The 24147-nt window shown below is 40.8% G+C and overlaps 1 protein-coding gene across 1 annotated transcript in view; it reads left to right on the plus strand.

Annotated features, from left to right (window-relative positions):
• Positions 1 to 24147, plus strand: part of LOC131356301 (Fc receptor-like protein 5) — a 130412-nt gene that overhangs the window by 15068 nt on the left and 91197 nt on the right. The window contains exon 7 of the mRNA XM_058395202.1: positions 19155 to 19190. Within this exon, the coding sequence (XP_058251185.1) occupies positions 19155 to 19190 (36 nt within the window). The remainder of the gene's footprint in view (positions 1 to 19154; positions 19191 to 24147) is intronic.

Below are 24147 nucleotides of genomic sequence, written 5' to 3' on the forward strand. Positions count from 1 at the left end.
CTTCTAGCATATCAACTTAGAAGCAGGAAAAATGGACAGGATTTGAGCGAGTTTGACCAAAAGGGCCAAATTGTGATGGCTAGACCACTGGATACAGCTCTTGTGGGGTGTTCCCGGTCTGCAGTGGTCAGTATCTATCAAAAGTAAGGCTGAAACTATTCCTCGAGTAACTTGAACACAAAAAATCATCATTGAGGTAAATTAGTTGCCTCTAAGCTTGGTTTAGTCCATTTACTGTAACTACACACAGAGACGATTCAGGCCGAAAACGGCAAGAAAACGGCAGAAAGTTTTCAAAGTTTGGGATCATTTCACACTAAAACAGACAGAAAACTCTGTAGAGTGTGATTACTGTAAGACTGAACTGGTGTACCACAGCACTACAAGTTCCATACTTCAACATCTCAACACGGGGAAGTTAGTGTGATATTCGGATATTAGACATCCGGAAGCGGTATTTTAGGGACCGTCGACAAATAAAAATCAGTGAAGACATATTTTGGTACAAAATATTCAAGATGGTACACACAAGAGGTGTACCTTGTGGGGGTTTCCAATTAGATTATTTTGGTACTAGTTGAAGGAAAAGTGATTTTTTTAAATTAAAAAATAAATAAATAATTACAAATTAATTCACATGATGCATAATTAATACTATCTATTAATTAAATTATTATTAAATTAACAAAAGCAGCATGCAATGACGCATGGCATATGTATATTTAAGAAGAAATTAAAATAACTGGGGCACGTAGCCAGGTAAGTAACAAGTACCACATTTCAGTCGTACAGAAATTTGTAGACGGTCCCTAAAATACTGCTTCCAAATGTCTGTCTAATGTCCGAATATCAAACTAACTTCACCGTGTTAATCTCTCATTCACACACAGTCCCCGCTTTAAGCCCACGGAGTAGACCCCAGCCTCACACTTCACTTAGATCAATATGAACGTTCGCAAATTAAGGCCGGTATAAATGTATGTGGATTGTAGGTACATGTAGTGACTATTTAAGATCGTAAATCAGTATGGTGGCTAGTTATGATGTCCCTAATTTAGCTACATTTTGTGAAAGCCTAAGCGTCATTCATTTTGAAAGCCTCACTCTCTCTCTCTGTCACTCACACACACACACACACCAGTATGTGGAGAGACATTTAAGAGGGTTTATTCACCAAATAACTAATTTCATGTTACAGAAAAATGTGTTAAGTAATTTGATGTGTATGGACTCTTGTTCTTGTTCCAAGTTTCCTTCCTGTCCACTAATTTTTGCCTCTTACAAAAACCACAAAGTCTTCCAGGAGGACAGTAAAGGCTTATGTCCTGCTTGAGCTGTAGTTAGACTGAAACATCAAAATTAAGGACAACATAAATGCAATGTTTAGGTATTATTATTATTTTGTTTTAGGTTATTCTATTTGTACATTTTTTTTATTTATATATTTGTATTTTGAATGACAATTAGATGCACTAAATAGGTTTAGATTTTATTTTCATTTTTGTAAATAGGAAACAACTTAGTTGTTCATTTTGAGAGACCTGTCTTATTTTCTCTTACATATTTAGTATTCCTCTTTAATAAAGAAAAAGTACTTATCAGATTACTCGATTAATCGATGGAATAATCGGTAGAATACTCGATTATTAAAATAATCGATATCTGCAGCCCTAATCAAAAGTGGTCCAAGGAAGGAACAGTGGTGAACCGGCGACAGGGTCATGGGCGGTCAAGGCTCATTGATGCACGTGGGGAGAGAAGGCTGCCCCGTGTGATCCGATCCAACAGACGAGCTACTGTTCCTCAAACTGCTGAAGAAGTTAATGCTGGTTCTGATAGAAAGGGGTCAGAATACACAGTGCATCACAGTTTGTTGTGTATGGGGATGCATGGCCACAGACCAGTCAGGGTGCCTATGCTGACCCCTGTGCACCACCGAAAGCATCCAACAATGAGCACATGAGCATCAGAACTGGTGCCTGGTCATATTAATCACGTTTTCTTTTACATCACGTGGATGGGCAGGTGCGTGTGCGTCTCTTACCTGGGGAACACATGGCACCAGGATGCACTATGGGGTCATAATGTTTTGGCTGATCAGTGCAGATACATCCACACACGTGTATATCAGGGCTGGACATGAACGCTTGTCTGGGGCACGTGGTTTAATTTCATACTAATGTCAAAAGTATCACAGCATTTTTTCCAATATTTAACAAGAGTAGTTTTGCAGTGTAAAAACATTCATGTACTGCTAATTCATCTCCAGACTTCTCACTTCACTGCTGAAATCCAGGAGTCACCTTGTGGGGTTTATTTTATTTTTTTTTAAATCTAAAGACTTTACTTAGTTAGTTCCAGGTTTAAGAGAGACTCCAAACACTGAACAACACAGTCTTAATTTGAATGTTGATATTTTTAATCACATGATAAATAAACGATATCAATATCAATTAGTACTGGTCCTGACTGACTCACCCGAGTTAAATGATCCGATTCCGCATATTAACTCATCATTCATGAGTCCGAGGTCTAAATTAAGAAACAATTCAGAACATTATATAGTATACTTTAACATTATGCAGTTATTAAACATATCAGAGAAAAAAGAAGTTAGAAAAAAAACCGTATAAGAAATTAATGTATTAAGAAGACGGCTGCTACCGTGTTCATCAACTGATTCAGCTGATTCTCAGTGGACTTGCAGAGCCAGGTTATAGACCGATTCAGCTGATTCTCAGTGGACTCGCGAAGCCGGGTTATAGACCGATTCAGCTGATTCTCAGTGGACCCGTGGAGCCGGGTTATAGACTGATTCAGCTGATTCTCAGTGGACCCGTGGAGCCGGGTTATAGACTGATTCAGCTGATTCTCAGTGGACCCGTGGAGCCGGGTTATAGACTGATTCAGCTGATTCTCAGTGGACCCGTGGAGCCGGGTTATAGACTGATTCAGCTGATTCTCAGTGGACCCGTGGAGCCGGGTTATAGACTGATTCAGCTGATTCGCAGTGGACTCGGGTTATAGACTGATTCAGCTGATTCGCAGTGGACTCGGGTTATAGACTGATTCAGCTGATTCGCAGTGGACCCGTGGAGCCGGGTTATAGACTGATTCAGCTGATTCTCAGTGGACCCGTGGAGCCGGGTTATAGACTGATTCAGCTGATTCTCAGTGGACTCGGGTTACAGACTGATTCAGCTGATTCTCAGTGGACTCGGGTTACAGACTGATTCAGCTGATTCTCAGTGGACTCGGGTTACAGACTGATTCAGCTGATTCTCAGTGGACCCGTGGAGCCGAGTTATAGACTGATTCAGCTGATTCTCAGTGGACCCGTGGAGCCGAGTTATAGACTGATTCAGCTGATTCTCAGTGGACTCGGGTTATAGACCGATTCAGCTGATTCTCAGTGGACTCGGGTTATAGACCGATTCAGCTGATTCTCAGTGGACTCGGGTTATAGACCGATTCAGCTGATTCTCAGTGGACTCGGGTTATAGACCGATTCAGCTGATTCTCAGTGGACTCGGGTTATACACCGATTCAGCTGATTCTCAGTGGACTCGGGTTATACACCGATTCAGCTGATTCTCAGTGGACTCGTGGAGTCGGGTTATAGACTGATTCAGCTGATTCTCAGTGGACCCGTGAAGCCGGTTTATAGACTGATTCAGCTGATTCTCAGTGGACTCGTGGAGTCGGGTTATAGACTGATTCAGCTGATTCTCAGTGGACTCGTGGAGCCGGGTTATAGACCGATTCAGCTGATTCTCAGTGGACTCGTGGAGTCGGGTTATAGACTGATTCAGCTGATTCTCAGTGGACTCGTGGAGTCGGGTTATAGACCGATTCAGCTGATTCTCAGTGGACTCCTGGAGTCGGGTTATAGACCGATTCAGCTGATTCTCAGTGGACTCGTGGAGCCGGGTTATAGACCGATTCAGCTGATTCTCAGTGGACTCGTGGAGTCGGGTTATAGACCGATTCAGCTGATTCTCAGTGGACTCGTGGAGTCGGGTTATAGACTGATTCAGCTGATTCTCAGTGGACTCGTGGAGTCGGGTTATAGACTGATTCAGCTGATTCTCAGTGGACTCGTGGAGTCGGGTTATAGACTGATTCAGCTGATTCTCAGTGGACTCGTGGAGTCGGGTTATAGACTGATTCAGCTGATTCTCAGTGGACTCGTGGAGTCGGGTTATAGACTGATTCAGCTGATTCTCAGTGGACTCGTGGAGTCGGGTTATAGACTGATTCAGCTGAGAATCTTACGTTTAGTCTCAGCACCTCCAAAGTGCATGATTCTTAAATGCTGATTAATAGGTAATATTAAGTTATAGTTATACTTTTTGCACATTTTGCATTTTTGTTCAGTATTTAAGATATTTATTTGTATTCCATTTGGATACTTTTACTTTTAACATATTTCATTTTTGGTTAATATAACTGATTTGCACATTTTTCATTTTTATATTTGTGATAAAGTTTGTGTGTGTGTGTGTGTGTGTGTGTGTGTGTGGCACTGGTATGGTAAGTCTTGATTCTTTACTCATTAAATTATTATAGTGTATAATCACCTGCATTAATCCCACCATTCAATCACTATATATATTTCCCAGCATGATTAGAGTTTGTACAGGAAACGAGGGCTATTAAAGAATCACTGAATCACTGATTCGATTCATTTCAGTGAGTGACTCAACGAGACCCGAGTCTTTAAAAAGAATCGTTTTTACTACCGCTAGTCCGCAACAACTAACCGGAAACCTCCAAGCACCAAACACGTCACTTCCGTAAACCCAATAATAACCGTTAAAATAGTCTCTATGTGTAAAAACACCTGTATTCATACACCAAGTCCACATATTAGTATAAAATATCAAGGTTTGAATCCCTTGTACACAACTGTACTCTAACCTGCTGCGACACGCTGCTCTGACCAAAAGAGGACAAAATTAAAACATCTATCCAACAGCTAGCTTTGTCCCATCATGGTAACTAGCTACCGTTAGCTAAACGCTGGTTTCAGTCAGAGTTAGCGTTAGGAGCTAACCGGGCATTACTTTAGAAAACTGCCATAGCAGAAGAAAATATTCCCAACTGTAACGGTGCCGTTAGCTCGTTTCTGCTTGATTTAACATGACCGTCATGTAGGACGGCTAACGTGCTAGCTAGCTAACCTGGCACCAACATTTGTAGCTAGCTAACATTAGCCCTAATGCTAGCTCGACGTGTTAGTTGACTAGCGCTTATTTATTTAGACAAAGCTTGTTCAGTCTCTTCTGCTAACGTTACAGTTGTGAGGATTTTCTTCTGCTGTGGCAGTTTTCAAAAGTAATGCCGGTGTTGTGTCCAACTCTGTTTGGGGATCTGTTTCCCCCTAGCCCCGCCCCCGGACATACTTTCTTCCAGAAGTCTACAATATAAAGCTAACACTAAGTACATTTATAATCGGAACTTAGTAGATCTTACCTTAAGTGTCTTCAACTATCTGGATGAGTTGTGACTTTTATCTTGCTGTAACACGGTCCTGACAAGAGCAGAACATCACATGGACTACAAGCAGGAGACTCGAGCATGGAGGGGAACCGCCGTCTGATCTGAACTGCGCATGCGCGAGGGACCGCTATATACGGCAATTCTACTTTCACGAACTCGATAGTTATGATTACATTTTCATAGGAGGATGGCATTGACTAGGTTTTTATTTTAATTTAGTTTTTGAAAGATTCAAGAACAATTGTCAAAGAATCAAACAACTTGGACAGTACACTATAACAGCAATATGAACATTATGCTATGACAGACAACCACACACCACAACTGACAATAACAATATTTGAAATGAATTGATTGTTCATATTTCTAATTCATGCACCTGTTGTACACGTCCCTAGACATAAAAACAAATTAAAAAACTCCTATCCAGACAGTCAAATACCAAACCAATTATCTACACTCAAGAGGGGACATAGTCAGACATTGTGGTGGGTGTGTCTCTCTCTCTCTCTCTCTCTCTCTCTCTCTCTCTCTCTCTCTCTCTCTCTATTAGAAAACAGGAAGTGGTAAAGTGCTAAAGCTTTAACTCACACTTCTGCTCTGTCAGTCAGTCATTAGAGGGACAGGATGGAGCTCAGTCCACTCTCTGTGATGCTCTGTGAGTAAATGTTCTCTTTGTGTCTTCATTAGAGTGAGTGGTGGGGTATAAAGTTGTTCATCTGCAGTCTGAATGTTCTGAGTGATGATCTTATTGTGTGATTAGGACATTGTGTGTACTTCAGCATGACTGCTCAGGTGTATTGTGTATTGTTGGAATCTGTACCTGATGGTCATCTTCTGCTGGTGTTTGCTGTATACAGAAAGGTTTTAACAAAACCATGTTAGCTTTAACTAGACTAGAGAAAATGCGTTATAACCTACATTTCCATTTTTATTACTATTATAGTCTGTGCAGGAAAACGTTCACTCTAATACACACTAATTCCAAACTAATGACCAGACCATTTTTAAAAAATAATCACAAATCTTTATTATTTTTATGTTAAAAATAAGGGCAATAATTGTGCAGAAACAAACACTTCTCATTAGTCCTGTACACACAGAGCAGTGACCATGTTAGAGGCCTGAGAAAAGACAGCAGGGAGCGGATGTGGTTTATTTTCTATTTTCTTTTAGTCATGCGATTTCAGCTGTGAAACAGAGGAGGAGGTGTGAAGATGGACGTGTGAAAGCAACAACTAACTTTTAAATGTTGATAACAGATAGATTTAACTCCACTGACATCATCAAACTCTTTTAAAGTCAAAAGCAGTCAGTTGGAGACAAAACAACTATTCAGAGTGATAAGATGTAAGAAGATGCCATCACTGGCCATTTTATTAGGAATGCTATACTATCACTGTTACTGGGATATAAATAAATATTCTTATTTAAAAGGTTAGGAGATTTCATACTTTTTGCTATTCATCATCATGTGAAGCAATTTTTCAGATAGGAAGCTACAGTGGTCGTCTATGCCAGGAATATTGTTTATACAATTAATGATAATGAATTTATAAGTGGGAATGCTGCTGCAGCAGGTTGTGTTATCTTTAGAAAAATTGTAAAAAGAACATATTGCGGTGCTCAGGTTTGCTCAGGACTACTAGTGATGCTCCCCAAAATGAGAAGAACCTAAAAACATGCGAGCTGTGCTGTGATCAACTCATATAATCATTAAACAATCTTCAGGGTTCATTTCATTTTATTTATGGTTAATGAATCTGAAGTCTGTCCTGGGGACATTAACATGTGAAACTTTGTGAACTTTGATCACTAAGTATTATTTCAATGTAAAAAAAATAAGAACAATATTTTTGTGCAGAAACAAGCGCTTCTCATTATTCCTGTACACACAGAGCAGTGATAGTGTTAGAGGCCTGCGGTGGGCCGTCAGGGCCAGCAAGGCCTTCTCTACTGGCCTAAACAGCAGTGATCTGAATCACTGACTTGCATTTTAATATATTTAATATATTTTTCCATGAATGTGTATTAAATTATTCCCGATATTCTATTCTCTACATTTCATAGCTTTTCTCTCGTTGTGCTGCTCCCAGTAGTGTATATTTATGATAAGAGTATTTATCCGATCATATTTCAGCCAGTGGCTGACATCATGTGTTGCCAGAGTGAAAGAAATCTGCCTTTAAGGCCTTCAGAATCAATAGTGCAGGCGCCCGGAGCTTAAAATAAGTGGCAATGAAATTGTTACATTAACCAATAAGATTTCGAGTTGGCGTCACTGGGGCCATCTAGCAGGCATACGATTACGTCAGCAATTTCCCGTCCTTTGATTGGATAACTGGAGTAGTCAGAGGCAGTGAACCGCACAAACTAAATAAAGTATATATATTTTAACTCACAATGGCTGACAGAGGAGAAGAAATTGATTTGGTCACAGACATCCTTACAAATGCATTTTCAAGGTAGACTGTAATAAAATGGACTATTCCTTGTGAGGTGTGAAATACTGTAGCCTAATTTCTTTTTTACTTTGCTATTTAATGATTGAATAGTATCTATTGTCGTAGCGTCATAATGATGGTATAGAGGTGGATTAATTCAGGAAGGACACCAGTGAAGGCCTAGGTGTGAAATGCATGGCCCACCACTGGAGGCCTGAGAGGGCAGAGAGCAGGTCACTGGTGCAAATTCAGCTGTGAAGAAGGGTGTCTGGGGGGTGAGGGAGGTGAAGTGTGAAGATGTACGTGTGAAAGCAGTCGTTAACTTTTAACTTCTGATAATGTGCTTAAATTTAACTCCACTGACATCACTGAAATTTTTAAAGACACACTGAAAATCACCATTTACAGTCAGAGACACAGCAGAGTCAGCTGGAGACAAACCAGTTATTCAGTGTGATGATATTTCTGATCATACCCTCACTGGCCACTTTATTAGGGTTATTATTATCTATTATCCTATTACTGGAACACTATACTATTATCATTACTGGTTATATTATATATGGGCAATAAGGATACTATGATACTATTACAAAAGAATACACAATGTGAATAATAATTCTTATTTAAAAATTCAGGTTTCGTCATTTTTGCTATTCATCATCCTCAGAAACTTTTTCCTGGTCAGAAGCTGCAGTGCTCGCCTATAGAATGAATTTAAGTTGGGAATGCTGGTGCAGCAGGTTGTGTTATCTCTAAAAAGAAAGTGTAAAAAGAATATATTGGGGTGCTCAGGTTTGCTCTGGACCACTAGTGATGTTCCTCACATGAGAAGAAGGTGCTGTGCTGTGATCAACTTCAGGAAACATTTTATACTGGTTAAGGTAACATTTTTGTTATGGTCTGTACTGTGAAGCATCTCAGTGTAATAAATTCATTCTAATACACACTAACGTCAAACTATTGTCTAGTCTTATTCACTTATTTGGGTCAAATTTATCAAAGAATTATTCAAAAATTAACACTTCTCATTAGCCTTTTACACTGACACACACAGGGCAGTGACAGTTGTGGTTTAGCTTCTTTTTCTCTGTTCAGCAGTGAAGAAGGGGAGGAGGTGTGAAGCTGGATGTGTTAAAGCAATAACTGACTTTTCAAGATGAAAATATTTGCATGTTGCATGCATTCAATATGTTTATGACATCTTGTCCAGTTCTTCTTCTTTCGGCTTTTCCCTTCAGGGGTCGCCACAGCGAATCATCTCTCTCCACCTATCCCTATCTTCTGCATCCTCAACACTTGCACCCACTAGCTTTATATCCTCGTTTATTACATCCATATACCTCCTCTTTGAATTCCTCTTTGCCTCCTGCTTGGCACTAGCAATTCCACTGCTGCCTCTCCTAGACACTTCCAGACCTCCACCTGGATGTCGTCAGGACCAACTGCCTTTCCACTTTTTATCCTCTTCAAAGCCTTCCTGACTTCATCCTTTCTAATCTTATCTACTTTCTGTTCCACAGAGTTCACCCCTTCTACTCTTTTTTCAATCTCATTGTACTCGTTCATCAGCTCTTAAAGTACTCCTTCCATCTCCTCTGTACACTCTCCTCACTTATGAGCACCTTTCCATCTCTATCCTTAATAACTCTAACTTGCTGCACATCCTTCCCATCTCGATCCCTCTGCCTAGCTAACCTGTACAAGTCCTTCTCTCCTTCTCTAGTGTCTAACCTAATGTACAACTCATCATACGCCTTCTGCTTGGCCTTAGACACCTCCCTCTTCACTCTGCGCTGTAACTTCTTGTATACCTGTCTATTCTCTTCCTCTGAATACTATCCTGAACTTCCTCATTCCACCACCAAGTCTCCTTATCTTCTTTCCTCCTTCCGGATGACACACCCAGCATCTTTCTTCCTGTCTCCCTGATCACTTCTGTAGTTTCCCAGTCATCTGGCAGCACTACCTGACCACCCAGAGCCTGCCTCAACTTCTGTCTAAATTCCTCACAACATTCCTCCTTTTTCTGCTTCCACCACTTGGTTTTCTTCTCTATCTCTATCTTTGACCTCTTCTTCTTACAGACCATCAAAGTCATCCTACACACCACCATCCTATGCTGTCTGGCTACACTCTCTCCCACTACCACTTTACAGTCACTAATCTCTTTCAGATTGCCTCTTCTACACAGTTGTTTATGACAAATTCTGAGGCTGCCACCTGCATCATGCAGTAAAAATCAAGATGCATTAGACCAGATGTCCAGTATTCAAATGGTCAGTTTGGGTGAGCCTGTGTCCACTTTGGGCTTGGATTCCTTTTCCTGTCTGACAGGAGTGATCTTCTGCTGTTGTAGTCAAATCGCCTCAAGTTCCATGTTTTGTGCATTCTGAGATTCTTCTTAAAGAGGCTGTATGACATATGCTGCATTCAGGAGGCTGGGTGGAAGGCAAAAAAAGTGGTCTTTTATTCAGTGCACTTTTGGGTAAAGGGCAGCGGAGGGATAGAAGGCACATTGAGGAGCAGAGGTGCTAGCATGCAGGCAAAAATAGAACTTGACCGCCCGAGCATGATAAGCTCCATGATATTCTCACTGTAGCTCCAACAGGAGAAGAAGCTCTTGCTGCCTGACTGGCTGCCTGTTTGGCTCTCTTCTGCCACCCTGTCCTGCAGCCTCGCTAACTCCTGCTTTCCTCAGTGAGGCTGTTGAAATTGTTCTGTTCTTTCAGCACTCATGCAGTAGAGAGGAGCATTTTTCTGCTGCTTGTGGGCAGCGGTGTGGGCACGGCCTTCACTATATAGAAAGGTTTAAACAAAACCATGTGAACATTAACTAAAAATTCAGAGAAAATGTCTTATAACCTACATTTCCATTTTTGTTACTATTATGGTCTGTACAGAGATGTTCACTATAATACACCTTAATACTAAACTAATGCACAGAACATTTTTTAAAAAAATGAATCACAAGCCATGAATTACAAATGATCAGTAATTATTATTTCCATGTGAAAAATAAGAACAATATTTTTATGCAGAAACAAGCACTTCTCATTAGTCCTGTACACACAGTACACACAGTGATAGTGTTAGAGGTTGTGTTAAAAAGAAATTGTAAAAAGAATATATTGGGGTGATCAGGTTTGCTCTGGAACACTAGTGATGTTCCTCACATGAGAAGATAGCACTGTTCTGTGATCCACTTCAGGAAACTTTTAATGCTGGTTATGGTTGCAGGAACTCTAGAGCTTATACTGGAGAATATACTTTATAACCTACAGTAATATGTTTGTCACTATTATGGTCTGTACTGTGAAGCACCTCAGTGTGATAATGTCATTCTAATACACACTGTTGTTTAGTTTTATTCACTTATTTGGGTCAAATTTATCAAAGAATTCTGCAGAATAAACACTTCTAATTAGCCTTTTATACTGACACACACAGGGCAGTGACAGCTTTAGAGGCCAGAGATTGGCGGTTGTGGTTTAGCTTCTTTTTTGATCTGTTCAACAGTAAAGAATGCTGAGCCCCATGATATTCACCCAGAAGCTCAAGGAGGGTGAGGAGCTCTTGCCACTGCCTGATTGGCTCTCTCCTTACGCCCTGTCCTGCAGCCTCACTAACTAATTCACACTAATTCACACTAATACCAAACTATTGTCTAGTTTTATTTACTAATTTGAGGCAAATTTATCAAAGATTTATGCAGAAATAAACACTTCTCATTAACCTTATACTCTGACACACACAGGGCAGTGACAGTTTTAGAGGCCTGAGGACAGAAACAAGTTGGCAGTTGTGGTCTAGCTTCTTTTTTCTCTGTTCAGCAGTGAGGAAGGGGAGGAGGTGTGAAGCTGCATGTGTTAAAGCACTAACTGACTTTTCAAGATGAAAATATTTGCATGTTGCATGCATTCAAGGTTTTTATGATAAATTCAGAGCCTACCACCTGCATCATGCAGTAAAAATCCAGATGCATTAGACCAGATGTCGAGTTTTCAAATTGTCAGTTTGGGTGAGTCTGTGTCCACTCTGGGCTTGGATTCCTTTCCTTGTCTGACAGGATCCTTGGTGGAGATCATCAAGAGCACCAATTTGAGAGCGTCCTGAGCAGCTGCATCACTGCCTGGTTTGGGAACTGCATCGTCTTGGATCGCAAGACCCTTCAGCAGATAGTGAGGACAGCTGAAAAGATAATAAGAGTTTCTCTTCCCTCTATCACAGACATTTACACTGCACGCTGCATCTGCAAAGCTAACAGCATTGTGGCTGACCCCACACACCCCTCACACACACTCTTACACACCCCACACACCCCTCACACACACTCTTACACACCCCACACACCCCTCACACACACTCTTACACACCCCACACACCCCTCACACACACTCTTACACACCCCACACACACACTCTTCACCCTCCTGCCATCTGGAAAGAGGTACCGGAGCATTCGGACCCTCACAACCAGACTGTGTAACAGTTTCTTTCCTCAAGCCATCAGGCTCCTCAACACCCAGGACTGAACTGTTCTACACTCTCACACACACACACCCAGGACTGAACTGTTCTACACTCTCTCTCACAAACACACACCCAGGACTGAACTGTTCTACACTCTCACACACACACACCCAGGACTGAACTGTTCTACACTCTCACACACACACACCCAGGACTGAACTGTTCTACACTCTCACACACACACACCCAGGACTGAACTGTTCTACACTCTCACACACACACACCCAAGACTGAACTGTTCTACACTCTCTCACACACACACACTTAGGACTGAACTGTTCTACACTCTCTCTCTCACACACACACCCAGGACTGAACTGTTCTACACTCTCTCTCACAAACACACACCCAGGACTGAACTGTTCTACACTCTCTCTCACAAACACACACCCAGGACTGAACTGTTCTACACTCTCACACACACACACCCAGGACTGAACTGTTCTACACTCTCTCACACACACACTTAGGACTGAACTGTTCTACACTCTCTCACACACACACACCCAGGACTGAACTGTTCTACACTCTCTTACACACACACACTCAGGACTGAACTGTTCTACACTCTCTCACACACACACACTTAGGACTGAACTGTTCTACACTCTCTCACACACACACACTCAGGACTGAACTGTTCTACACTCTCTCACACACACACACACACACACACACACACACAGGACTGAACTGTTCTACACTCTCTCACACACACACACACACTTAGGACTGAACTGTTCTACACTCTCTCACACACACACACACTCAGGGCTGAACTGTTCTACACTCTCTCACACACACACACACTCAGGACTGAACTGTTCTACACTCTCTCACTCACACACACACACACACTCAGGACTGAACTGTATACAACTCTCTGTCTCTCACACACACATATCACTCTCTTTCTTGACTGTGTGGATGCACACACACACACACTTAGGACTGAACTGTTCTACACTCTCTCACACACACACACTCAGGACTGAACTGTTCTATACTCTCTCTCTCTCTCTCTCTCTCTCTCTCTCTCTCTCTCTCTCTCTCACACACACACACACACACACACACTCAGGACTCAACTGTTCTATACTCTCTCACACACACACTCAGGACTGAACTGTTCTACACTCTCTTACACACACACACTCAGGACTGAACTGTTCTACACTCTCTCACACACACACTCACTCAGGACTGAACTATACTCTCTATACTCTCTATACTCTCTCTCACACACACACACACACACACTCACTCAGGACTGAACTGTTCTACACTCTCTCACACACACACACACACACACACTCAGGACTGAACTATACTCTCTATACTCTCTATACTCTCTCTCACACACACACACACACACACTCAGGACTCAACTGTTCTACACTCTCTCACACACACACACTCAGGACTGAACTGTTCTACACTCTCTCACACACACACACACACACTCAGGACTGAACTGTTCTACACTCTCTCACACACACACACACACACACACACTCAGGACTGAACTGTTCTACACTCTCTCACACACACACACACTCAGGACTGAACTGTTCTACACTCTCTCACACACACACACACACACACACACACACACTCAGGACTGAACTGTTCTACACTCTCTCACACACACACACACTCAGGACTGAACTGTTCTACACTCTCTCACACACACACACACACACACACTCAGGACTGAACTGTTCTACACTCTCTCACACACACACACACTCAGGACTGAACTGTTCTACACTCTCTCACACACACACACTCAGGACTGAACTGTTCTACACTCTCTCACACACACACACACTCAGGACTGAACTGTTCTACACTCTCTCACACACACACTCAGGACTCAACTGTTCTACACTCTCTCACACACACACACACTCAGGACTGAACTGTTCTACACTCTCTCACACACACACACACACACTCAGGACTGAACTGTTCTACACTCTCTCACACACACACACACACACACACTCAGGACTGAACTGTTCTACACTCTCTCACACACACACACACTCAGGACTGAACTGTTCTACACTCTCTCACACACACACACACACACACACTCAGGACTGAACTGTTCTACACTCTCTCACACACACACACACACTCAGGACTGAACTGTTCTACACTCTCTCACACACACACACACACACACACACACACACTCAGGACTGAACTGTTCTACACTCTCTCACACACACACACACTCAGGACTGAACTGTTCTACACTCTCTCACACACACACACTCAGGACTGAACTGTTCTACACTCTCTCACACACACACACACACACACACACACACACACACACTCAGGACTGAACTGTTCTACACTCTCTCACACACACACACACTCAGGACTGAACTGTTCTACACTCTCTCACACACACACACACTCAGGACTGAACTGTTCTACACTCTCTCACACACACACACACTCAGGACTGAACTGTTCTACACTCTCTCACACACACACACACTCAGGACTGAACTGTTCTACACTCTCTCACACACACACACACACACACACACACACACACACACACTCAGGACTGAACTGTTCTATACTCTCTCTCTCACACACACACACACACACTCAGGACTCAGCTGTTCTACACTCTCTCTCACACACACACACACACACACTCAGGACTGAACTGTATACAACTCTCTGTCTCTCACACACACATATCACTCTCTTTCTTGACTGTGTGGATGCACACACACACACACACACACACACACACACACACACACACACACACACACATAATTTATATTGTTCATTACTTATTGCACTACCTCCACCTGTCATCTGCTGCTATAGTTGTATTTATGTTTATTTCTATTTGCTGTTGTATTTTTGCACAATATTTTTTTTTACATCATTTCATTTTATCTTATTTTATTTCACTTACATTCCATTACACATGTTCTTTTCTTTCTTTTCGGCGCTAAGTGTCCTGTGTTCTTTTGTGTTGTCTTTCTTGTATTTATTGTCTTTTGCACTGTCTTGTCTATGCTCTGTTTGCACCTAGCTGCACACTGTGCACTTTACGTGGCTAAGACAAACTTCTGTCCTAGCTCTGTGGTGTTTGTTGTTTTGTGTTGAACTCTTTGTTGTTGTATGTTTATGTAGCACCAGGTCCTGGAGAAACGTTGTTTCATTTCACTATGTACTGCGTCAGCTATATGTGCTTGAAATGACAATAAAGCTTCTTGAATCTTGAATCTTGAGGAGTGATCTTCTGCTGTTGTGGTCTATCTGACTCAAAGTTCCATGTTTTGTACATTCTGAGATTCTGCTTAAAGAGTGGCTGTTTGAGATATGCTGCATGCAGGAGGCTGGGTGGAGTGCAAAAACAATGTTTTTTTATTCAGTGCACTTTTGGCCTAAGGGTAGTGGAGTGAACTTTCTGCCCTGCACCTGCTCCATGATACTCTCACTGAATCTCCAGGAGGCAGAGGAGCTCTTGCCCCTGCCTGTTTGTCTCTCTTCTGCTGCCCCGCCATGCAGCCTCACTAACTCTTTAATACCAAACTAATGCACAGCACATTTTCAAAAAAATAATCACAAATCCTGATTTACTAAACATGACTAGTTATTATCTCCATGTTAAAAATAAGGGCAATAATTGTGCAGAAACAAACACTTCTCATTAGTCCTGTCCACAGACAGAGCAGTGACACTCTTAGGGGCCTGAGAGCAGAGAGAAGTTTGAGGATGTGGTTTATTTTCTATTTTAATGCAGTGGTGCAAATTCAGCTGTGAAGAAACGGAGGAGGTGTGAAGATGGACGTGTGAAAGCAATCAATAACTTTTAACTTTTTAACTGTTGATAATGTGGATAAATTTAATACCACTGACATAACTGACAATCCTTTAAAGTCATAACTTGTATATATAGGCATTGAGGATAAAATACACCATATGAATTATTATTCACCCATTCAGTTTACTGGTTCTTCCCTCTCGAGGACCATGTGGAGGATCATGTGGAAATCCAGTGGAGGCTTGTGGTGCATTCCCATAAGTGCCAAAGATAAGGAGGCACTGTGTGAAATATATGGGGCTATGAGCTGCAGAGTGCTGACCCTGATGGACTGTTTATTATCGCCAGAGACTTCATATATTTCTCTTCTAATGAATGAGTATCATAAACCTAACCTAAACCTAACCATAAACTGAAGCCTAACCCCACACTGTCTATCTCTGTATGGAGGGGAACCACTGGTCAATTTCTCCCACTACGGAGTCTTTTGGTGATCCAGATCTCACCTGTAAGTGAGAAAGGAAAAGGGGTCTGATATTATAAGCTAGAAGGTCAGTGATGAGTTGGGTCACTGTCCTCATTCACTGTTTTACCCAGGTGTATATTTGGTGCTGATATCCAGGTAGAAATGTCATCTGTCATTAGCTCCAACCTCACTTTCAAGTAAAGTTTCTAAGATGAATTAGGTGAATTAGGATTCCTTCAGTCCATTCTTCCCTCAGTGTCCATAACTCAAAGTTCTGTTGTCCACAGTTTACTCTTCATGTTGTCTGGTGTCCAACATACCTCCAGACCATCCCTAAAACAAGATTCTTAACCTAAAACAACCTATAAATTGGTCCTCTGTCCTAATGGACTCTTTTAATTCTCTCTCTTTGTGATGTTACTGACTTTAGTTATTATAATGGACTTTCCATAACCAGCCGCAAAATATCACCTACAGTGCAAAAACTGCAATAAGCCAATGGATAAAAATGACATTTTCACTAAACCTTTAAAACATAACTACATATGTTACTAATCCTCTGTATGACCCAGTGGTCAATAATTTTGTAGCAGCAATTTTATGATTCATCATTAATCAGCATCAAACACTCAAACACACTTTTTCATATATCTGAACAAGCAGACTAATATTCCAAAATACAACAGAGCAAAACAAAGAAAATGGAAAATGATAATTAATAAATAAATAAATAAATAAATAAATAAATAAATAAATAAATAAATAAATAAATAGGGCTGATTGTCTGAAGTTTCGTATTAAAAATGAAATTTAAGTGCACATGAATTAAGACTTATAATTAAAAAAAAAAATACTAAAACATTATTTGGCAATTATGCAAATTTAGTTAGCACATAAAAAAATTAATGAATAGAATTTTAATTGGCCCTAAAATAATAAAATAATGCTGGTTTTATTTGTACTGATCAAGTGAATCTTAATCCACTGACTACAAGATGCATTATATTTAAGAAAGGCACCTGAGCTAGCCTCTATTTGTCTCCACATTCACACATCTTCTAAAAAGAAAAAGAACAGCACCGTCTGCTGGGTCTCCTGTAGCATCACAGATCAGGAAATACAGAAGTCGATACACACACACACACACACACACACACACACACACACACACACACACACACACACACACACACACACACATACACACACACACACACACACACAAACACACATACACACACACACACACATACACACACACACACACACACACACACAAACACACATACACACACACACATACATCCACACACACACACACACACACACACTCTCATATACAAGCCAGAAACACTCTGGCCATTCTACTCAGACCTCTCTCAGCAGGGCATTTATCTTTTCTGCATTAGTTCATTAATTTTCTGTAATTAATGAACTAATGCATAACTATTATTTTTAACTTATTTTAAAATAATCACTAATCATTTTATTATTTACTAATTATCAATAATTATTATTTTCATATTAAATATAAGTGCAATAATTGTTTCTGGGAGCCGTTCTCTGGTGCAAATTCAGCTGTGAAGAAGCGAGGTGTGAAGATGGTGTGAAGAACTTCTATCTTTACTGGTCACTTTATTAGGAACACTTTACTGGAACACTATACTCTTACTATTACTGGGTATATTATACTATGACTATACTGTTATTGTACATTCTACCACATCCCAAAGGTTGTGATCAGATTCAGATCTGGTGACTGTGGAGGCCACTGAAATACACTGAACTCATTGTTTTCTTCATGGCATGAGTTTGCAAGGACTTTGTGCTTTGTTATATGGTGCAGTATAACGCTGGAGTTAGCTGTAAATTTTGTTCATACATGGATCAAACTTCAAACAATGTCTGACTGGTATTAAGGGATGAAAAGTGTATCAAGAAAACATTCCTAGACCGCCACGAGCAGCCTGAACTGTTCACATGCAGGTTGGTGTCATGGATTCATGCTGTAGACACTAAATCCTGATCATCTACATCATGGTACAGAAATCATGATTCATCAGACCAGACATTCTGTTTCTAATCTTCAATTCTACAATTTCCATCAGCCACTTAGACAAGCTCATACTGAACCATTACTATCACAGTGCAGGTGTAAGATAAATAGATTAGCCTGTAATTAACTGAGCGCTTAAGTACAGAAATGATGATATTAGTTAGAATTGCAGAATTTTCTCCTTCATGGTCCTGACTTTAGGTGGACAGGAGATAAACAGTAAAGTGGAACCACTAAATGAGAAAATGGACCAGAATCTCTTACTCCAACAAGAGAGTACAGACCTTTAATAACATCCAACTTATTAACATATTTATGTCATGTTCTGTTTCTGTTTCCTTTTTAGTGCTGATTTCACTTATACCAGTGGCCCAGGCTCAAGGTGATTTATATATAGTTTATCCTTTATATTGTCTGGAGATTTGCAGTTAAGTTTGTAAATGCAGTTTATAAATGCAGTAAATTGTTTTATTGTCAAAAGATTTTATGCTGCTTAAATGTTAAATATAAAACAGCACAAGTAGTACTAAATAAAATGCTCCATGATGCCCCTGGTTTCTTAATATTAAGCAGGTTACACATATCAGTATCAACAAGTAACAAAAACATGTACTCATACTCACTCTAAACATGATATTAGTAGTGTAGACTTGGGAATGACTTTATGTAAGGTTTATTAACAACAGAATGTTTTATAGGGAGTCCTAAAGCTGTGGTGTCCATAAAGCCTGATACACATGTGTTCATTGGAGAGATTGTTACTGTCAGATGTGACATACAGGGAGGAGGAGACACTCAGGGGACTTACAGCTGGAAGCTAATTAATAGTGAAAATGGAAGAGAGAGATTCTCCACAGACAACACAAAGCAGGTCGTCAAAATCCAGTCTGTTAAAGACAGTGGTACCTACACCTGCAGTATAAAGGGGAGAGACTCTCAGAGCTCAGAGATCAGTGATGCTGTTACACTGACTGTATCAGGTGAGTGTGTGTGTTTTTATTTCTTATTTAATATGTTAACATTATTTATTAGGATTCAGATTTTCCTAGAAGACATTGAAATTATAAGTTTTAATCTGAAAATTCAGTACTTTTGAGAGTTTTTGATGATCAGCATCATCCACATCAGTCTCTGTCTCATCACCTGAGGTAGAAATCCCTCACAGCATTTAAATACACGCCTCATTATCTTCTCTTCACTTGACTGATGTCTGTTTACACAAACACCACTGTGGAAATGATCCCTGATTCACTTCTGTTCTGTTGGCTATATTTCTATTAATGTATTTGAATTAAGTCATTTAAATATTTAATAACTTGTAAAATTTTATAAAATGTATAAGCACTCCCCTGTTTTAATGATGATGTGATGCACAGGAGCATCCAGTTGTAGAAATTTCTAATGAATTTTTCTAGTCTGCTTCATATACATTCATTAACTAGCATACTAATAGAATTATTTACATTTTTTTAAAAAAAGCCAAAAGTCAGATAGAATAAACTTTCAAATATCTGAACTGTCATGTGAAGTGATCCTCTAAATGGAGATGAATAACAAACTCTCAACTGTGTGTCTCTTCTGTGTCTTTAAGGAGAATGAAAAAGTCCTCTGTCATGGTTTTACTATATGAATAATATTTTTGATCATTTGAATCATTTTAGGGAATTGCAGATATGTTCAGATGGTGGTGAGAATACATAAAATAAAATCTAAAAAACACAAAACACTTCAATTCAATCATGAACTTTGTTCCATAGAAAATATACTGAATACCAGCCGTGTAAGAAAACATCCAACTGTAACATCTGGTATCAAATGTTAAATATAAATGTTTGTTGTAGACACAAAGCATCTGTTAGACACAGTGAATCTACTGCTTATGTTGTAAAGTGAAAAGCAGCTCTGACTCCTTCATCATTTCATACCAACAGCAAAACCCAAAGCGACTGTGAGAGTGAATCCTCAGAGCTCCGTCTACACTGGAGACACCGTCACTCTGAGCTGTGAGCTGCAGCAGGAGACTGGATGGGGGTTTCACTGGTACAAAAATAATCAGTTACAGAATCTGAACAGTGAACAAGCAAAGACACTTAATGTGACAGTCGATAATGCAGGAGAAACAGAATACCAGTGTCGGGCATCTAGGCTGAACCACGACGACTACGGTGACACTCGCGCCTACTACACAGACCTCAGTGATCCGGTCAAGATTACTGTGAGCGGTATGTCATGATTTTTTCCTCTTTTTGGCACGGAAGGGGTAAGAAAAAATATTGCTTAATTATTGCACTTCCTTTTTTTCCAGAATGTTCAAGATTATCTTGAAATACATGTTCAAAAGTATTTAAACTTATTTCCATCGGCCAGCACAGCGCCGCTTTAAGTCAAACACACCTATACACACACACTCACACACCACGTGACTAACATACACACCTATACACACACTCACACACCACATGACTAACATACACACCTATACACACACTCACACACCACGTGACTAACATACACACCTATACACACACTCACACACCACGTGACTAACATACACACCTATACACACACTCACACACCACGTGACTAACATACACACCTATACACACACTCACACACCACGTGACTAACATACACACCTATACACACACACACACCACGTGACTAAAATACACAACTATACACACTCACACACACCACGTGACTACCATACACACCTATACACACACTCACACACCACGTGACTAACATACACACCTATACACACACACTCACACACCACGTGACTAACATACACACCTATACACACACTCACACACCACGTGACTAACATACACACCTATACACACACTCACACACCATGTGACTAACATACACACCTATACACACACTCACACACCACGTGACTAACATACACACCTATACACACACACTCACACACCACGTGACTAACATACACACCTATACACACACACTCACACACCATGTGACTAACATACACACCTATACACACTCACACACCATGTGACTAACATACACACCTATACACACACTCACACACCATGTGACTAACATACACACCTATACACACACTCACACACCACGTGACTAACATACACACCTATACACACACTCACACACCAAGTGACTAACATACACACCTATACACACTCACACACCATGTAACTAACATACACACCTATACACACACACTCACACACCATGTGACTAACATACACACCTATACACACTCACACACCATGTGACTAACATACACACCTATACACACACTCACACACCATGTGACTAACATACACACCTATACACACTCACACACCATGTGACTAACATACACACCTATACACACACTCACACACCACGTGACTAACATACACACCTATACACACACACTCACACACCATGTAACTAACATACACACCTATACACACCTACACACACTCACACACCATGGGACTAACATACACACCTATACACACACACTCACACACCACGTGACTAACATACACACCTATACACACTCACACACCACGTGACTAACATACACACCTATACACACACTCACACACCATGTGACTAACATACACACCTATACACACACTCACACACCATGTGACTAACATACACACCTATACACACACTCACACCACGTGACTAACATACACACCTATACACACACTCACACACCATGTGACTAACATACACACCTATACACACTCACACACCAAGTGACTAACATACACACTTATACACACACTCACACACCACGTGACTAACATACACACCTATACACACTCACACACCATGTAACTAACATACACACTTATACACACACTCACACACCATGTAACTAACATACACACCTATACACACTCACACACCACGTGACTAACATACACACCTATACACACTCACACACCACGTGACTAACATACACACCTATACACACACACTCACACACCACGTGACTAACATACACACCTATACACACTCACACACCACGTGACTAACATACACACCTATACACACACTCACACACCACGTGACTAACATACACACCTATACACACTCACACACCACGTGACTAACATACACACCTATACACACACTCACACACCACGTGACTAACATACACACCTATACACACACTCACACACCACGTGACTAACATACACACCTATACACACACACTCACACACCATGTGACTAAAATACACACCTATACACACTCACACACCATGTGACTAACATACACACCTATACACACACTCACACACCACGTGACTAACATACACACCTATACACACACTCACACACCACGTGACTAACATACACACCTATACACACACTCACACACCACGTGACTAACATACACACCTATACACACACTCACACACCACGTGACTAACATACACACCTATACACACACTCACACACCACGTGACTAACATACACACCTATACACACACTCACACACCACGTGACTAACATACACACCTATACACACTCACACACCACGTGACTAACATACACACCTATACACACACTCACACACCACGTGACTAACATACACACCTATACACACACTCACACACCATGTGACTAACATACACACCTATACACACTCACACACCACGTGACTAACATACACACCTATACACACACTCACACACCAAGTGACTAACATACACACCTATACACACTCACACACCATGTAACTAACATACACACCTATACACACTCACACACCATGTAACTAACATACACACCTATACACACACTCACACACCACGTGACTAACATACACACCTATACACACACTCACACACCACGTGACTAACATACACACCTATACACACTCACACACCACGTGACTAACATACACACCTATACACACACTCACACACCACGTGACTAACATACACACCTATACACACACACTCACACACCACGTGACTAACATACACACCTATACACACACACTCACACACCACGTGACTAACATACACACCTATACACACTCACACACCACGTGACTAACATACACACCTATACACACTCACACACCACGTGACTAACATACACACCTATACACACTCACACACCATGTGACTAACATACACACCTATACACACACTCACACACCACGTGACTAACATACACACCTATACACACACTCACACACCACGTGACTAACATACACACCTATACACACACTCACACACCACGTGACTAACATACACACCTATACACACACTCACACACCACGTGACTAACATACACACCTATACACACACTCACACACCACGTGACTAACATACACA

The sequence above is a fragment of the Hemibagrus wyckioides genome, linkage group LG07 (genome assembly GCF_019097595.1).
Source record: "Hemibagrus wyckioides isolate EC202008001 linkage group LG07, SWU_Hwy_1.0, whole genome shotgun sequence".
Lineage (NCBI taxonomy): Eukaryota > Metazoa > Chordata > Actinopteri > Siluriformes > Bagridae > Hemibagrus > Hemibagrus wyckioides.